This window comes from Cebidichthys violaceus, unplaced genomic scaffold (assembly GCF_023349555.1).
Source record: "Cebidichthys violaceus isolate CVI_PGR_0920_01 unplaced genomic scaffold, fCebVio1.0.p SCAF_21, whole genome shotgun sequence".
Taxonomy (NCBI): Eukaryota; Metazoa; Chordata; class Actinopteri; order Perciformes; family Stichaeidae; genus Cebidichthys; species Cebidichthys violaceus.
The window spans coordinates 5,760,756-5,779,389 of NW_027176384.1; the positions used below are offsets into that span (position 1 = coordinate 5,760,756).

General features: G+C 41.0%; 1 protein-coding gene across 6 annotated transcripts in view; it reads right to left on the reverse strand.

Annotated features, from left to right (window-relative positions):
- LOC137877260 (DENN domain-containing protein 5B-like) overlaps window positions 1–15,396 on the reverse strand; it is a 78,349-nt gene extending 62,953 nt beyond the window's left edge. For all 6 annotated transcript variants that reach the window (XM_068717052.1, XM_068717049.1, XM_068717048.1 and 3 more), the window contains exon 1: window positions 15,079–15,396. In XM_068717052.1, the coding sequence (XP_068573153.1) occupies window positions 15,079–15,187 (109 nt within the window). In that variant the 5' untranslated portion in view covers window positions 15,188–15,396. The remainder of the gene's footprint in view (window positions 1–15,078) is intronic.
- Window positions 15,397–18,634: the final 3,238 nt, after the last annotated feature.

The window sequence follows — 18,634 nt, forward strand, 5'->3', positions numbered from 1 at the left end:
TATAAAATATGAAGTATAATAGTAGAATCTTCGCCTTCAGAATGCAGCGGGTCTTCTCACAGGGCTACAACCCACTGCTAGTACTGCCTGCTCTGTCCCCATTCAGCAGCAGTTAAGAAAAGACAATTCTTCTTCGCGGCCAAAGCTCCACTACAGATCAGCAGGGGTTGATCTACTGTTCCCATCGATCTGGCTTCACATTCCTCACTCACTCACTCACACACTCACAAACTCACACACTCATACACGGGGTGGGGGCTGTTGTTGTGGTGGCGGTGGGGAGGCGCCGGTTAACACCTTCTAATCTCTTAATCATTATGAGTTATCCATACATGATGGGGATCAGGGCTATAGGGAGGCAGGGCAAATGTGTGTGTGTGTGTGTGTGTGTGTGTGTGTGTGTGTGTGTGTGTGTGTGTGTTACAATGGTCCAGTGTCCCAGTGCCAGGGCTAAACTGGCTCTAATGGCCCTATTCAGGATGCTACCGTGGTGATGTCACCGCGCTGTCATGCTGTCAAACACGCCTTTGTTCCATTATCCACTTTAAGGTGGCGAGGAGGAGGACGGAGGGAAGAGGAGGCAGGAGAAAAAAGAAAGGAGGGGTTTTCATTCAGGCACATGCTCTGGTTGCTCCCCTGGGTCCTTCCATTACGGGATGCTTCTGCGTCCCCGCTTCATGACTCACTATCACCTGACTGTATTAGCAGCTGCTGTTGATTCACTTCTTGTTCAGACTTCAGATAACTGGCTGATGAGAGCAAATTAGATAACCCTCACTACGCCTGTACATATGCAGCGATAGAGGATGATAACACTTTGTTACACCAAGGGATTTGGAGAGGAAAATGTGTCCCCACCAGTCCATTTATTAGGCTGCGGACGCCACAATGGCAGACGTCCAGCATTCTTTACTCATGACTCAATCGAGTCAGAGACGAGCTCTGTTGCAGCTGCACACCAACTTAAGTAATGACAAGTAAAAGCCAGCAAAACTCCTTTCACTTGTTGCACTCGGCTTTTTCCCATAAACATCCATAAATATATCAAAACTTACTTGTCTAACATTTCAATAAATCCTGACGCTATATAGGCTATACTGAGTGAACTATTCAAACCCAGGATGGTTGCACCATTCCATCCAATTAAATTAATCTTCAGCCGGGCATTACATCTATGGGCTAAAGTTTAGAGTGACTTTATGTGGGTTTGTCATCGGTCAGCACAATATAAATAGGTGAGAATAAAAATTGGAAATGTACATTAAAAATAACTGTAGAACTGTTTTATATACGTGAAACAGTCTATCAGACTTGTGAGCCATGAAGCAGCTGACTGCCTGCACTCATATCCTCTTGTTCTCTGTGTTGGATAACAAGTACCTAGTGTATATTCACATGTTCTATACCTTAAGGATAAAACGTATAATCTGTGTGTCTGTTGTTACACAGATAAAGCACCTCTTATACTTTAAATGCTGTGGCATACACGGCCTGAAACATGATGTTGCAGTACACAGGTCCCCACCTTTGATCACTCCTGTATATAACTCTGTGTGATTTATACTTCTGGAGTGCACACTTCTACAGAGTCTGAGTGACTCTGTGTAACTGTACCTCTTCTCTGGCCAGAGAATAAATACTTTTAAAAGACAAGTTTTGTTTGATAACATTCTTCATTTCAGCTTAAAAAGACTCAACAGCGGATAAAATCATTTTTCCACCACACAACTTCCTCAGGTCATGCTACAGAAAGTAAGTAAAGGACGGATCCTCTTAAAAAGATAATTTATTTGAATTCAAATGTAATTTCAAAGCAATCAATGCACTACAATAAGGCTTTTACATTGCGCTTGCAGACGCAATAAAGGAGTCAAAAGAGAGAGGTGAGGTCTGACTCGGCCTCCTTTGGTGTCCTCCATGAACGATCATATTACAGAGGTAGAGAGGGTTTTTTCCAGCTGCGCTCAGAGAAGGTGCACCCACAGATTCTACAAAAAAATAAAGAGATCCAGTTGGATGTACGAACCTGGCTCTAAACACACATCATTCACAGCTAGATTTAAAGCAGCCCTGAAGAGCCTCTTCAAACGCTGTGATCACTCCAACAGTGCTGGACCATTTCCATAAAGCCTGCGGCGGACATCTTTGATCTTTAGGGAACATCAGTTCACAGGGCAGTTTGAGGGGAGCAGTGAAAACAAGGAGTTGTCTTTGACTTTCCTTAATTAAGCTATGTGTTTACATGGCCAGAGGAGGTTTGGTAATAACACTACTCCTTACAACTTAGGTCTTTATGTTGCGACTGTACCTAACAATTATTTTCATAATCAATCTGCTGATAATTTGAGCAGTCGATTAGTCTATAAATGCCCATCACAACTACACCCAGGGGACCGCTGTTCATGTCCCATGTGAAACCCAGAAGTTATTGGCTTATTTTTCACGTATCTTCCGTACATCATTATAATCATCATTGTAATCTTTTCCCAAACTGTAGTTTTGTTGCCTAAAACACTGCAAGGGCTTGAACATGTGCAGTGATCGCTCATGTTGCTGTTTATTCGTAGGAAAACACGGAAAAAAAACAGAATAACTTTTCTTAAGATATGATATGAACCAAAAACAGTCCCCAACAAATGCAATATTATCTCCCGTTTGAGTAATGTTTGATAAAAAAAACTACAGTGACCAGCTGTTTCAGGAAAATACTGAGCAAAAAATTAAACCATATGAGGCGTTTCTAAAGATTTCCATCTTAAGTAGGAACCAATGAGCTTGGAGCTGGGAGTCACAGACTGGGTAGGAAAGTAATGAGAGACGGACTAACACATTGTTGGTTTGGTTCTTTTCATGAAATTTGTTAATAAAAAAAATATAGCATAATGCCAGCTTTATTTCTAAACAATATATTTTTTTTCTTATTTCTCTGTTAGTTCTGGCTTGTAAATGCGTATACAATCACCAGTATTGTTAGTCTAATGTTGGTCTCATTGACAACACCTCTATCCCAAACCAATTCCAGACTTTTTTTGTCTTGGGGGTTTTGTTAGAACACATCAGTGAAACTGAATCTGTGGGCTGGCTGGATAGCACTGGCAAGTACTTTACAAGTTTCCCTGTAATAAACTTTTCACAGTCCATAATGTCCACGGAGCTGCCAACTTGTCGACAGAACAATACAAAATATAACAAACATGGTGTTTTCACATCATGCATGGCAGCCATGTTCATGTGCCGACATTTTAAAGCTGAATGCTTTCAAGCCTGGCTGGCTGACAGCCGACATAAATGAGTCCATATAATCAGAAGGAGAAAGGACAAAGGTGTGTGAGATGAGGGGGTGTGGATATGTTAGGGGCTCTCTTTAGCTCATCAACCCCCTTTGGCAAAATAATAGTCTTGCTTTAAGGCTCTCCTGTCGCCACAGCAACCCCTGTGCATCCTGTGGCCCATAGAAAAGCTGAAGGGCCTCTGTTAATAAAGGTTACGTCATCCCCATCTGAACCCAGGCGCATGTTAATTGCATTGCCTTCGAACCAAAACCTGAATTAAAGTAGTAGCGGTAAATATTTGGCATTTGACACTTTGGAATGAGTCGCTGATTGCAGCAGCATAGTGGTAGTATGCATGCACATACAAGGAATTTGACTCCCCAAGCTGGGGACATGCACAACAAAGCTAGACAAATACATGTAAAGAATAGACAGGACTGTTTTGTACACAGGAAGTGAAAAAATAGGTGTATATATAAATATTATATGGGCCTTAATATATAAATTCATATTCTGCAGAAAATTTAAAAGCTTTCTATTTATTGGCCGGTAGGGAAATTAAGTTTTGCGCTGTGCACTGTGAGGAAAATGTACTGGTAGAAATGTAATTAAACATAAGATGAAACATATCATTACATTACGCAATATCTAATAAGTAAAAACTTCACTATCTGCCTTTAAAATATTAGAGTTGATAAAGATCTCACAACCTCACCCTCAAACTCCCAGGGGGACAAATCATTGATATGTGTGGAGTGTGTGTGTGTGTGTGTGTGTGTGTGTGTGTGTGTGTGTGTGTGTGTGTGTGTGTGTGTGTGTTTAGTGGGTGCTGCCTACAGAGCTACACTGGAGCGCAGGGACACAACTCACTAGTGCATTTCATGCAAATACCCAATCTGCTTGAGTCTCATCTGTTAAACCAGCTAAAAAAAAACATGCGTACACACAGGATTGTGAATGATGTTCAACTGTCCATTATATTACATTACATTACAGTCATTTAGCAGACGCTTTTATCCAAAGCAAATACATCGTAGACACAGCTACGGGAGCAATTTGTTGGGGGTTAAGTGTCTTGCTTAAGGACACATTGACATGAGAGTAGTAGAGCAGGAGCCGGGAATAGAACCGTCAACCCTCTGATTGAAAGGCGGCCCTGCTTTCCACTTAGCCACGGTCACCCATGCCTTGGTCTGCTTCCATGCAGCAGATCAAAGCTCAGATAACACAGCTGTGAGCACTGGACCAGTGGATGGGGAACAGTATCAATACTGAAATAGAGGAGTCACTACTACGCTCACATAATTAAGGACAAGATAGCTTAATTCTATTTGTTTTTGCATACAAGACAATTTTTTTTTATAGCCTTAAACAGGAATTCTTCTCTGGCTCTGTAGAAGCTTTGAAAATAACACTGATGATGTCATTGTGATGTCAACCTGGATCATCTCAGTTTAGGCCTGTAGACTACAAATGTATACACAAAGCCAGCGCTATAAATCAGGGGTGTGGCGTATGAAAGATTTAGGCGACTGCCAGGCATGGAGGGTTTGAGAAACAGATTATATTTGTTGCATTATGGGAAATGTAGGATCCAGCTGTTTTGGACTAAATGTCTGAAAATCTTGGCCTCTGCTGTGTTAACCATTCTTTTCTGTCACATGCAATGACTCCAACTTTATGGAAGGGTAATACTAAACTGGAATGCAAATTTGATAGCAAAATACAGTTTATTTCACCAGATGATCAGTAGTAGTAGTTCCCATCAGTCTGTGCTCTCAAGATTTCTCATTTCTACCGAAGCCTACCGAAAAGGAGGAGAGTTTTGTTCTTGATGCTGGAAGGCAACAGTGAAAACTTGAGTGAGAGTTGGAGAGAGTGTGCCGGATGAACTCTGTTGTCTTAGAGTACAGAAAACTTAGATTAGGGTTATCCAAAAGATTCTTAATGTCATGCCTGAATATTGAGATGATTTCAACAATGTGGATGAGGTATTTCAATTCAGTGGCCGCATGTATTTATTTGAGCCAGACTATAAGGATAATAAGAGAGCGAGAGGCAAAAGAGGGTGAACCAGCTGCTGCAAGCCCGTAACGCTCTGGACACTGGAGGTGTGACCCTATGCACCACAAAAGAAGAACGCTGTGAAAGATTCCAGAGACTTTTCCTGGACCAAGTCTGGACCAAGCAGAAGGTAAAGAAACCTGAGCCTGTCAGTGTCAAAAAGAAGCACTTTTAGTGAATGTAATGCTACATTGGTGCAATTACTGTCGCAGCTCATTTCAAGGCTGCAGCGTTCTCCCTCATTACTGGACCAATTTTAAAAATAGTCCCCATTTGTCACTTAAACACAAAAACATGGGCAAATAGGATACAGGTTGAAAAAATAGTCTTCATACAGGACTTTGGAGATGTAGCAGAAGAGGGACAGAAAGGAGGGAGACCAGAGGCAAAGGTCTGTTTTCAAACAAATACAGAAAGTTTGTAAAAAGGCAGTGAGGGAGAACATGACATGGAGCAGCTTATCTGATAGCGGTCATGCTTTGTTTACCCAGCCTTATCACTCAGGCCAGAGGCCAGTGGATGAGTTGGAACTGAGATCAAAGTCTAATTAACCAGCCATCAGAAGCACAAACACACACGCGTGTTCTTTCTTCTTGAACAAGTCGACATGACGGACCAACCAAGCGTCCTCATAACATAGACAGACACATTTCTGTCCTCATTCCTGAAATAGCACTATTGAGTTTATATAAAGACATAGCAGATATGTGCATGAGAAGAGGCTTCATGCCTTGGCAATCTCTGTCAAACGCACACTGTTGCTGATTATTAGCCTGAGAAGCAATTATATAATAAATAAATGCTCGGTAATGCTCTCTATAATCCGGCGTCCCCTGTGTGTCCAGCATGTCTCACAGTGAGGTGGGGGCCTGTCATCGGCTCTAATCTGTCATAGTTACCATGGTGCAGCCTATCACGGTTATGTAAGGAGCTTTACAGCCTAACATAACAGCACACTCTATGCTGGTACAATGATGAAGTTTCCTTTGAGCAGATGACGCCTGTGTGTGTCCCTGGGGACTCACAAGGTGTTATATTACAGCATAACGTTCAGCAATCAATGAACATTCATTCTGAGTCATTAATCACAGCTCAGTTCAGCTCAGTTCAGTTTAATTACTCTTTCAGTTTTGGTCAGAATCTGTCCAGCTTGTTTTCCCCAGTCACCGTTGGAACAAGGGCATGGAGTTTGCTAGAAACAATTATTCAATTATCAAAATAGTCGCAGATTGTTTTTTTGACTAATCATTTAATTGACTGATCATTTCAGCTCCATCTTTGGTGTCATTGCCCAGAAACTGCACTGTTGGCTCTATGTAAAAGGGTTTGAAAAGAGATTCTTGAGGATATAGATTGGAAAACAATTACAAGAACGGTAACTGTATACAAACTGCAACAGTTATGTGTATGTTCTTCACTGCTGTCATTTTCACAATAAGCGCTTCTGGGTGCTCGTTGGGAAGTATGTCTATTCTGAAGGCCTATTGTCCTGTGTCCACTGAGTATTGTGCAGTTTTTGATAATGCTTATGGTTTTTTGATAACGCTTATAGTTAGTTAATTTTGCTTTTCTAGCGCATGTGCTGTCGGCAAACTTATAGTGTGTTATAGTGTGTACAGTCTGCAGAGTCATCAATGCACACATGGGCAAACGACAAAATCTACGTTGTACAGACTCTAGCAGACCCTACAAGGCTACAAGGACTACTGCAGCTTCTGATAAAAAGATGGGCTAAATCAAGGGCTAAGAATTGCTTCGTAATGCGTAATGCTTCAAATCAAGAATGCCTTAAAACCCTCTTCTTCACACAACTACTAAACCACGAATGCCTCTAAGGAAACAGTAACGTTTGAACGGTGATCAAATTCTCACTCGCCTATATGACATCACGCCTCCAAGACTGTCTGTTCAGAAAAGCTTTAAACAATCTTGGCCTTTAACCATGCCCAGATGACATGTTGTATGGACTAGTTAATTTCAAGAAAACCCAACTGTCACTGGTTTTCAATATGCACACTAAAGAAGACCAAACACCTTTTCTTCATGCAAAAGAGTTACACAAAAACAGACCAAATAAGAATTAAGTTAAGTGTCCATGGTCACGTCCAGCTCCAACCAACTTGTGGGTCCCTCTAATAAGCCAAAACAATCAGCCCCAAACTCCCCCTTGGTTCTTTTGTCTCTTAGAGACAGAACATATGGAGCTCAGGGTCAGAGGTCACTCTGAGGGAGGGGCTGTGAAATGGCTCCTCTCGCCTCCCAAGATCAACTGCTCACTTTGCCGTTGGAGACAGAGAGGCGGTGGGAAAGGGAAGCGACCAGTCAGCAAGGGCTAGCAGCATCCTCAGAGGTCGTCAGGTCCCGCTTACTCCAAGAGGAGGCCATCCATCATTATGACATTTGACTAGCAGGATGAGACCACACATCCCTGACACTCAACATTTTAGGCAGATGATGGGCAGGTTTAGGGCTTTTCAACTTAAACCTACAAAATGCACTTGAGGCAACAAAAGTCTAAAAATCTAAGTTAGTCCCGCGTTCCCACCACAAGCAAGCTCCTGCCTAGAAACTACAGACTGGTGGAAACTGCTTCTATCCTGTGGCTGAGTTTACTGGAGTAAAAGCTACCACAGACATTTAGGAAGCATGGAGCAAATGCTGTGAATCTGCCCACGTTCACTGCTTCTGGGTTGCTGCATTTTTCGTTCTACTGTTCTAACTAACGGTTTTCCTCCATTGTTTCTGCAGGAGTTACTACTGGTCAAGCCAAGAGCTAATGGTACACAGACAACAAACCCCTGAACTCCACTTATTTCTTTATCCTGAAATTGGTCACAAAATCATTATTTGTCCAGTGAAGCCAAAACATCAAGAGTCACTAAAGCTGACCTACAGTGAGTCTCTTTATAAAGACAGACAGGAGAATGCCTCTGGTCAAACAATGCAGAAGGAGTGGAGTCACTGTTATGACCATGAATCTGTGTGTGTGTGTGTGTGTGTGTGTGTGTGTGTGTGTGTGTGTGTGTGTGTGTGTGTGTGTGTGTGTGTGTGTGTGTGTGTGTGGTGAGGCCTGGCTGTGTGTTACATTACAGCGATGTATTCAGTATAGCCTGGAGGAGCTGTCTCAATGGATTACTCTAACAGGCTTAACAGCAGCCCGGACAGGCTAACAGAACACGAGGAAATGAGCTGGGGACAAAACGCAGAGAGATGGATGGGATCACTAGAGGCTGAACGAGAGGAGGAACAAACTGATGAGCCATGAGAGATAAGGTAGAGTCAAAGACAAACCGAGAGTATCCGTAGCAAAAGCAAGCATGGCCAAAGTGGAATCATCATCTCGAAAAACAACACAAAATTAGATAAAGTGACAATATTGTCATAATGTTGTCATTATAAAGCATGAGATCAACAGGAGATTCCTCATTTACAATAGACAGAGGGTTGCTCTTTGTTTTATGGAGCTATCAAACCATTATTTGCCCATCACCCTGTGTTGGCATAAGTCTACAGAGACGTGCGTCTGCATTGTTTAGCCCTGTCATCATTAGCATACGTCACTGGGCAGTGTCGGCGTGCAGCCTTTGTGCTGACTGACTTACAGGCTGGCCTCTGTGTGGACAGATGGTCCAGTCCAGAGGGGAGCTTTAGCTGCTCAAATCCCTTTGTGAAGACACTCCCACCTCAGCCCCGGCCGGCACACCTCTGTGCTACGTTCCTATTTAAAGCTGCAGCGACCGGCTTCATAGCTCCCAATGGCAGCAAGGGAGTTCTTTGTACAAAATTAATAAGACTGGCCCACTGTAGCTGTAGATTTCCCAGATGAGGATCAAACGTCTCAGACTGTTTACATTAAACTGGCTGGCCAGGTCTACACAGGTGTGTTTTAGGGTTTATCACATTCATCTCATGAGGTCAGGTCAAGTGCAGTCATGCTTAGCAAAGTCCTTCTATACCTCAATACAGCAACTTGTTCGTTACATGACAGTTCATGTTGTTCTCTGCTGCTCATAGTAGAACATGGACAATATAATTAAAAAGCCGATCAGTAAAGTTTAAAAAAAAAAAAATTCACCTTGAAATAGACATGTTGAAACTTGTAGGTGGAGAGGAAATCCCTGTGCTTAAACCAGCCCAGCCGTTTCTCCCTGAGGTGATATTAACTCATGAAAGGAGCCCGTCTAACAGACCACAGTAGGGCTGCTGCAGGAGGGCGGTGGGTGACACTCGGGTGTGAGGTGTGATGAGGTGTTAATGGAGACACAGAGGAGGACATGAAAGGAGAACAAAAGGAGCATACGGTGTAGGAGGAGGAGACGGTCTGGTGCTGCTGGAGTAAAACAAAAGTGTCTGGCAAGTGACGGCGGGGCTGAACACCTGACAGACCGGATCCTCTGAAAACTGAAAGCGAGAATCACAGATGAGCCTCCATACATCTGTGTGTGTTCATGCATATCAGTAACGATACATGCAAACAAGCATGAAGGTTCGCCCCGCTCTATCAGCATCACTGCTGGAGATTTCAATGTGATTGTTCTTGTTCTCTATTCTTAGGAAAGAGATACATCTACAGTAGTTTATCCTTTTTAAGCAGTAATACAGTGATTTAGAACTACCAAATTCAATAAACACTTAGAGCTAGTGCTAAGAATTTAAACAGTTCATAATTCCCATGTCCTTTTTTGCTTTTATTTTGTGAAAACATCTCCTTTAAAACAATTGGATTTATTCATATTTCTTGTCAAAAACATTTTTTTTTTACAAAATTACATTTTGAATGCATCATGATAAAGTTAGAATTTACCTTTGCCAAATATACTTTTTTACTGAATAGAGCTTACTTTGAACGCATTTTAGTGTTACTCAACGCAACCTCGGTTAATGTTAGCTGTTGGCTCCATTATTTACCCGAGCAGGAATGTGTTTCCCACTGGCTGCTAACAGTTAACGTTAACTAGCTCTCCTGCCGATTTCAACACTGATTTGTTGTTCACAATGTAGCATTATCAGGGGAAACAATTGGGTGCTTGCCTTGGACGCATTGATGGTAACTTAACTGCATTGTCTCAGATTTTAATGCATTAGCACTTGGTCAAGCTTGCTAGACGATAATTACATTTTCAATGTTCCCTGGGGCACCGTTAGTCGGAAGCTCTGCCTCAACTTAGTAGCAAAGTATTGTAGAGTCGGTAAAACATCTTTGGCCTGACAAGGCATGTGAAATGGTCACCTTGGACTGTGGGAAATTGTGACACCCATTTCTCAAAATGTTCAGAAATTGTAGCCTATACAATATATCGGAAAAAATGACATATTAATCAATAATAAAACCATTTGTTAGTTGCTTCATAAAAATGTTGAAGTCCTAACAACAGTAATACCTCTTTACTCAAACCTCCATTAAAGTGGAACAGAATTTTTTTTTAAAAACCTGGAAAGATTTAGAAACAGGTTTGCTGTTGGACTGCAACCATCATGCCCATCAGTAAGTCTGGGAAAAATGGGTTGCAAGAGAAGTAGAAGATGGCAAAGTGGTACACACCTCACACTGTGGCTGAATATCTCCTTCTACAACTGGCATGCCAAACATCTCCCTCAAATTAGCTCTTCACTCCTCTCGCCCTTCCACTCCACAATGCTGCTGACCCTAAAATGCATCTGGTGTTAGAATGCGAGGACTATTTCAGGTTCTGAATGCCAGCTAGGGTGTATTTTTACCACAGAGGCTCAATGGCATGGTGAGGCGGGGTGCCTGGACTGACAAAGTAGCTAGTTGCTAGAGGAATTAAACCAGCTAATTAGCATTTCACCAAAGAGCCTCAGGATCTACAATAGGGTACGAGTTGAAATAGATGAGTTAAATATGGTTTAATCTTGTAGAGAGTAAACGCACGCAGAGACAGAGAGAGGAGGTAACGCACACCACGGAGAAGCCCCAGGCAGATCTAAAGGAAGTCTGGCCCACTGACTAGAACAATGGGCTGAGGGAAACAAGGCCACGGTGCCACACAAAGAGCAAGGAGGAGGGGAAATTACGGCCAGAAATGAGCGAAGGCATAGAATGCTGCTTAATGTGGGTCACTGTGATCATTGCTGCCTCAAACTCGGTGTCCCAGAATATGTGGGGATGCTGGGATGTAGCTGTGTGCTTGACAAACGACCAGAGGTTTATGCAGCGCCACAGGCAACATGATGATATCAATCATGGCAGCATTAGTGTCGGCCGTATCGTGGGGCATCGTGGGGGAGGAGAGCAACAGGCCTCATCAGAATTGTAAATGATTTTGGATGATACAGAAATGGGGGTGGGCAGCTTTGGAGATGAATGAAGAGGGAGGGGGGGGGGGGATTTCATGCTCTACTGATGCTCGGTTCATGTTCACTTCTGAGAAAAACAAAAAAATATTCAAAGTTAGACTTGAAAATAAAAATATCCCCATGGTCGAAATTATGCGATAGAAAGTCGAAATTAGGAGATAGCATATTGTCTGTGTGCTGACATATCACAACAGGTGGACAGGAGAGGCATCAGCCCGTAAAGCGGTTTTCTAACAAGTGATTGAGTTGAAAATGATCGACAAATAATCCCAAAATGTCCACGAAGAGAAAAATTGATGCAGAGTGAAGATTTTTTTGAAAGATGGGAAAGCAAATACATGTTTGTGCTTCAAGGAGAAAAACCAGTCTGTCTTCTGTGATATGAGGCAGTGTGATGAAGGAATACAATTTACGTCGGCATTTTGACACCAAACACAGAACTAAATTTAGCCTCCAAGAAAAACTTGTCCAAAAATTAAAAGGCAGACTGCAATCGCAGCAGAATATATTTACAAAAGCTACAGCCCAGTGCATGCTTAAAGGTATGTGAGAAGGTGTGCTCCGACCAGATACAGACTTTTACAAATGTCAGTTTGTGAATAAACACCATCGCAGACCGAGTTCAGGAACTAGCAGAAAATCTAGCCGAAGAGACGAGCAGGTACTTGTCTTTTTCATTAGCTGTTGCTGAAAGCACAGACAACACGGATACAACGCATCTATCAGTGTTTATAAGAAGCTGAAGGCAGACTTGGCAGTCAGTGAGAAGCTCTTGGATGTAGCTGCCATGCACGGGACGACGGTGGGGAGGAACATTAGTGATGCAGAGAGGTGACAAAAATAGCTTTGAACAAAGTTAATGTAATAACTTGTGCTTGATGATATTTGTCTTTGTTATTTTCTTTAAAAGTTTGGCCTTTGATAGAGTAATGTGGGTTTCTTAACCCTAAATTAAAATGATTTATGCTATAATAACAGAAATGTCCTTAAATATAATTTTACATTTATATAACTACATGTACAATCTTTTAACACTTGAATAAACAATAATCAAATGAAGAGAGAGTTATTTAACAATATGTTAGGGAGTAGTTACAGTTATACAGTCTTACAGTTACAACCGGCCCTTTGAGGGCAACCATGATGCTGATGTGGCCCAGACTGAAAATTTGTTTGACACCCCTGATCTAAGGTCTCTTCCTCTTTTCTCCCCGTTAAAGGGTTTTTTGGAGAGTTCTTCCTGTTCCGATGTGAGGGTTCTGGGACAGAGGATGTCGCATGTGTACTGATTGTAAAGCCCTCTGATGCAAATTTGTGATTTGTGATTTTCGGGCTATACAAACTTAATTTAATTTAATTGAATATAAAGGGGATAGTTTCATGGCTCAACTATAAGGGTTGCCTGCTTGCTCGGGGCAAGTAAAATGCAACATCGGGCTGGTAAATCTAGCAACCAACTAGTTATTTTTTTCTGCCTAATAATGGAAGAAAGTGAGCCATGAAGTGCAAGAAAGCATTTTAATTATCCTGGAAAGAAGTTCAGTTGGGTGGCGTTAGAGGATGTGGGCGAAACACCAGACTCAATTACTTCAATAGAGATTAAACATGACGATTAATGTTGGTCTTTGTTGTCATTTGAGAACTGCAAATAAATAAAACTATTCATAGGGCTAGGTAAAAATAGATAAGGGGCAAGTAGATTTCTGATCCAGTTGCCCGACTGGGCAAGTGAAAAAAAATATTAATGTTGAACCCTGAGTTTAACCTCGAGCTCCAACAAAAACAAATAAAAACTAAGCAGTAATTATATTAAAATTAAATGTATCTGTTTTGAGATTTTTTTTCTCTTGTCTCTGCTTCTCAAATATGAGGATTTGGTGGTATTCTTCGTCTTCTACAATAGTAAACTTTATATTTGGAGATTTTGGACTGTTGGTTGGACGAAACAAGACATTTGAAGGTCACCTTTTGAAAATAATCGTTATTGGGCAGTCCTAATTTGACCACATCACTGACCATTAGCTTGTTAACTTAACTTGAGTTAAACTGCACACACCAGATGCTCAGCAAGTTGCAATGATTGGTGTTAGCAGAGCAGACAGCGGGGCATGTGGACTCAGTATGGTGGAGGCTTATCAGTGTCTCCTCAGAGACTCGCTACAGTACAGCCTGAGGGCAACACACACACACACACACACACACACACACACACACACACACACACACACACGATCCTTCCAAACCAACAGAACACACAGAGACATAAAGTCTCAAACACAGAAACCAAAAACACTGGTGGCGTCACCGAAAATAAAACATATTTTGCCACTTGACTGGTACATTTTGGAACACATGTCCACTTGATGTGTCAATCACAGCTCACTTTCGAAACACACACATACACACTTTACTATTCTGAACTTTGGTCCAGAGGCTCAATTGCACAGACAGAAGCTACCAATCTGACTGTGATGCAACAAAAGCAAAAGCAGGCAGCCCTCTATGCTGTTAGAACCGTAGGTAAAGCGTGTCGAAAAGTAAAGACAATAAGTGAGTAAAATGAGTGAAAATAAATGACAGAGTAAACACACTGAAAGCCCACAGCTGTACTGGCAGGAGGAAGAGGGAACCCTATGACTAAACACAACAACAGGAATCCTATAATAAATATACAGGTATTAATCAAAACCCTGAATAGACACTGCCCCCTTTTTTGTTAGTAAGAGCATTCTTCTCCTGCTGTGGAGGCAGGGTCACCTCCTCTCACCACACTTAAATGCAACTCGGCTTTTGCTTTAACGACACATTTAAACTGGTCAGAGGAGACCTTCCTGCGACAAGCTCTTACTTCTAGGGGTGATTTTGCTTTGAAAGTTCATTAAAAAAAGCCTTTAAAACAAGTAGAACATGGCTCACAGGAGACTGCATGTTGCACACGTGACCAAAGATGATATCTTCTATTTGGAAAACACAGTGAGTAAAAACTACAGTCCAGTTATGAACGGTAGTTTCACTTCGACGGGTTCAGTGCAGCACAGCTGAGCACAGGAAGCTTAAATCAGATTATAACGTTTAGAAAAGATACTGAGACAGTAACACTGTTAACGCGCGAGGAGCTCATCTACCTTTAATGACCAGAGTTCATTGGGGTGGTTACACCAAGCACTGCTGAACTCTTTATCCTGCTGTTAATGAACGTTATTGGCAGTGTAGGTCATTGTCCTTGGTGTTTTGTGGTTCATATCATAATGTAGCATTACACTCACTGTTGTACGCCTGTTTTAGCTAACTTACAGCAGTGGATGATTTATTTTATTCAACAATTCTTCGAAGATGTGTTGGGTTAGAGGGCTGCTGTGGTTCTATTTTGTGGTTCTTCAATAACAATAATATAACAATATGTCATAGAATAGAGAGGTCATACCTGCTAATTCGTCCGGTTCCAGTCCGGTTTCTGTGTCTATTCCACAGATAGCAAAGTAGTGGGCGAAGCGGCAGGGCGCCACGGCGGACACCGTGGAGCTCCCACTCATCCCGGCTACGGTGTGCAGCGCACAACTAGTTCTCCGGGCGACACATCTTCAGGGGAAAAAACGGTGGGGGGGGGAATAAAATGCTCGGCTATGATTCTGCGTCGGTTCCTAGTTGATAGACTGGTAGCATACTAACGTTGTTTTAATGTTGTTGCGGTGCTAGTCCGCTTTCAACGGAGTCGTGTCCGGGCTTGACGACACACACTACTGCCTACGCTGGATGGGAGAGCGTTGTGTGAATCTCAGGCTCGGTGGAGCTCGGAGGAGTCGCTAGGCAGGGCGGGATTTTTAAATCTAGTCCGCCGTTCAGTCCCGTCAGCCTGTTAACTGGAACATAGACCAAATGTAACGTGTTTCTTTTTATTAAGGATGGGACAGAAAGTGATCATTTGCCTCTTTACCGCTCTCCCAAGTCACCGTCAGTCACGTCCAGGTCACGTTTCAATCGTATTTCACCAAAGCAGCCGCGGCTACATATTAATGCGCTCGGCATACGTCATCATATAGTGGAGTGTTATTTGTTGTTGTTTTATGTCCATAGTGCTGCACATAAGGACTCTGCGGAAGAATTCCTTCTTCTGCTTGGCATTAATAGGTTTTGCCAGGGGCATAACAGGTTTTTAATGGGGCCGCAGTCAGTGTCTATCAACTGTAAGACCATGTTCTGTTGTATAGGAGTCCAACATACAAAAACAAAACAGGCAGCATGTGTATCATTTATAAATGTTTTTTTTAAATGTTTAAAGATAAGTGCTATACAAAATTAAGTTGTTGTTGATTGTTTTGTTATTATTATTGTAATGGTCAACCAAGAAGTTACCAAGATGGACATGGATTCCATTTTTTAAAAATAAATAATGACTATCCACTTTAAGTCAATTACACAAAAATCCATTACATTTTCTGATGAAGGATGGTCAAGTATTGAACATTTTTTTTGACAGATAAGATAAGATAAGATAGACTTTATTGTCCCGAAGGAAATTTGTCTTGGAAACATACGTACATACAGTGTCTGCTGTTAAAACAATACAAAATAACATATTGCATACATACATTACATGCACAGACTGCTACCCACCAGCCAACAAATACATGTCACACTGCCCATCATACAACACACCTGTAGTGTATAGTTAAGATAAAAAATTTAAAATTGAAATCTATATTACAGGGCTTAGGCTCTGGCTAGCTTGCCATTTAGGCCTTAGGACAGATGAGGTGTTAAGGCACCACTTTCTGCTATCACAGCTGTTAAAATGTGTGACACAATCTCAATGCATGGAGCCAAAATTGTACAGCTGCCAATTTAACATGTGACCATTTCCAAAGTGTCAGTATAACTACTCCCCTTAATCAGATGTCTATGGCACAAAACAGAATGTCTATGGCAAGCAGTTTTATTACATTTTAGATATCAATAATAGCATTTCTCCCAGCAAAAAAATTGTATTCGCACTAGTCGGGATGGTAAAGAAAGACATCCACAATATCGTTGTTACTCATAGAAATTGTATTTCAAGATACCTACAACTAAATTTAAGGTATATTTAAATCCTTATAAAGTAGCCATTTTGGCATTTAATGGATAGACTGGATATATAATGTAGATATCTGTAATTTATGAACAATGAATAATTATTCATTAATTAATTCCTCCTATCACAAAGGCCATCCATAACATCGTTCTTCCTCGGACAAATTACTTCACATTTTCCATTCATGTGTATATGGTTTTCAATTTGAGATATCCAAATCAAAAAAATGTTTATTTTCAACTGAATTATAACTGCTGACAATTGGATTGTAGATATCTGAAATGGGAGTTTTTGGGGGGGTAAGAATTCTATTGCAAGTATCCAGAATGTTCACAAATGCAATTGTGAACATTCTGGATACTGAAAATTTTATTTGAATCTGAAATTGAAAGCCTAACAGATGTGAATGGCAAATGTGACATTATTTTTCTAGGAAGAATGAATGAAATGTTCATTTTGACTAGGAACAATTGAATTACGAACATCTGAAATATATATCCAGTCTAGTTTTTAAATGTTAAAATTATGATAACATGTGACAGGTTACAATAAATAGTGTAATGCAGGCACTGGTGTGCGTGATAACAAATAGAGATGAACTGTTTGTGCAGTATATATTCTAATGTCTCTCTCTAGTGGTGAAACAGAAGAGCACACAAGACAAACAGCAAAGGTTTGATTTAAGATTTGTTATGTATTTTCACATTGACGCTTTCAAAAGTGATACAACATTGCACATAGGAATACTGCAATCAGAGCTGACTTTTCAATGTACACATTTGTACACCTTTCAGCCAACACAGGTTCTGTCTTCTTGGATATCGACTCATTAAAATACACCAATTGATCAGTTTCAACAAATGAGAAAAATGCAGTCTTAGTCATATTTTTTTTTTTTTTTTAAAAGCCAGACAATGACTACACTTGTTAATTAACACAAATGCATTTCTCAAAGAATTTTTGTTAGTTACAACCTACCTTTTCCCATTATGCTTTATATTTCTTATATTAGCTTTGTAATACATTCTTGTGGAGATTGCAGTAAAAACTCCCATTTCAGATATCTACAATCCCACTGTCATACTGAAGTGAGCTATATGGGCATATATTACCTCTCTGGACATCCAGAACACATGTCAACAATACATTTGCGGATATCTGCAACTGCATTCTTTCTATTCATAATTATATTCTTTTGTAGAATTGTGGATATCTGAAGTTAATACTATGACGAGCAACAATTGAATTGTAGTGTCTAAAATGGGATTTTTAATCTTAGTAAGAATTCTAAGAATCAATGGTCTACTGATGTTGAACGACCTTCGTTTTATGTGGCGCCAATGTCACGCACATTTCGTGGCGTTCGCCATGAAAGAGGAAGTTGTTGTAACTCCAAGGTACTTAATTCAATCTGCCCCAAACTTGTTATGCATGATGCTGGTCCAGGCCTGAGCAAATTTCCATGCCAACATTTTCATAAAGTCATGGCACTACTAAGTTTTATACTTTGATGTACTCCTCCTAGGAAGTTGCCCAGATCAGTCTCAGGTTTGATAAGGTAAGCCTTAAGATGCTTCATCATGAATATTGTGAGTTGTCGTTAAACACTGTTGCCATGGCAATGCATCATTTGCCATGAAAAAGGAAGCTAATTTTTCTGTGGCTTAGGAAAGAAGTCTCTTGGGACCATCTGTAAAACCAACCGGGAGTTGGCCATTTTGATTTTTGTGTGAATTTTCCCTTGATTTCTAGTCGCTATACTTTAAAAACCTCTTGGACCCTAGACCGATTTTTAGGCCCTCAGCTCGAAAATAGCATGCCCATACAATAATGAGTGTAGCGTTGCAACTGTAAGGGCTATTTTAATACTTTTGGTAGTAAAATAACCCTAACACTTGTGAGATGTGTT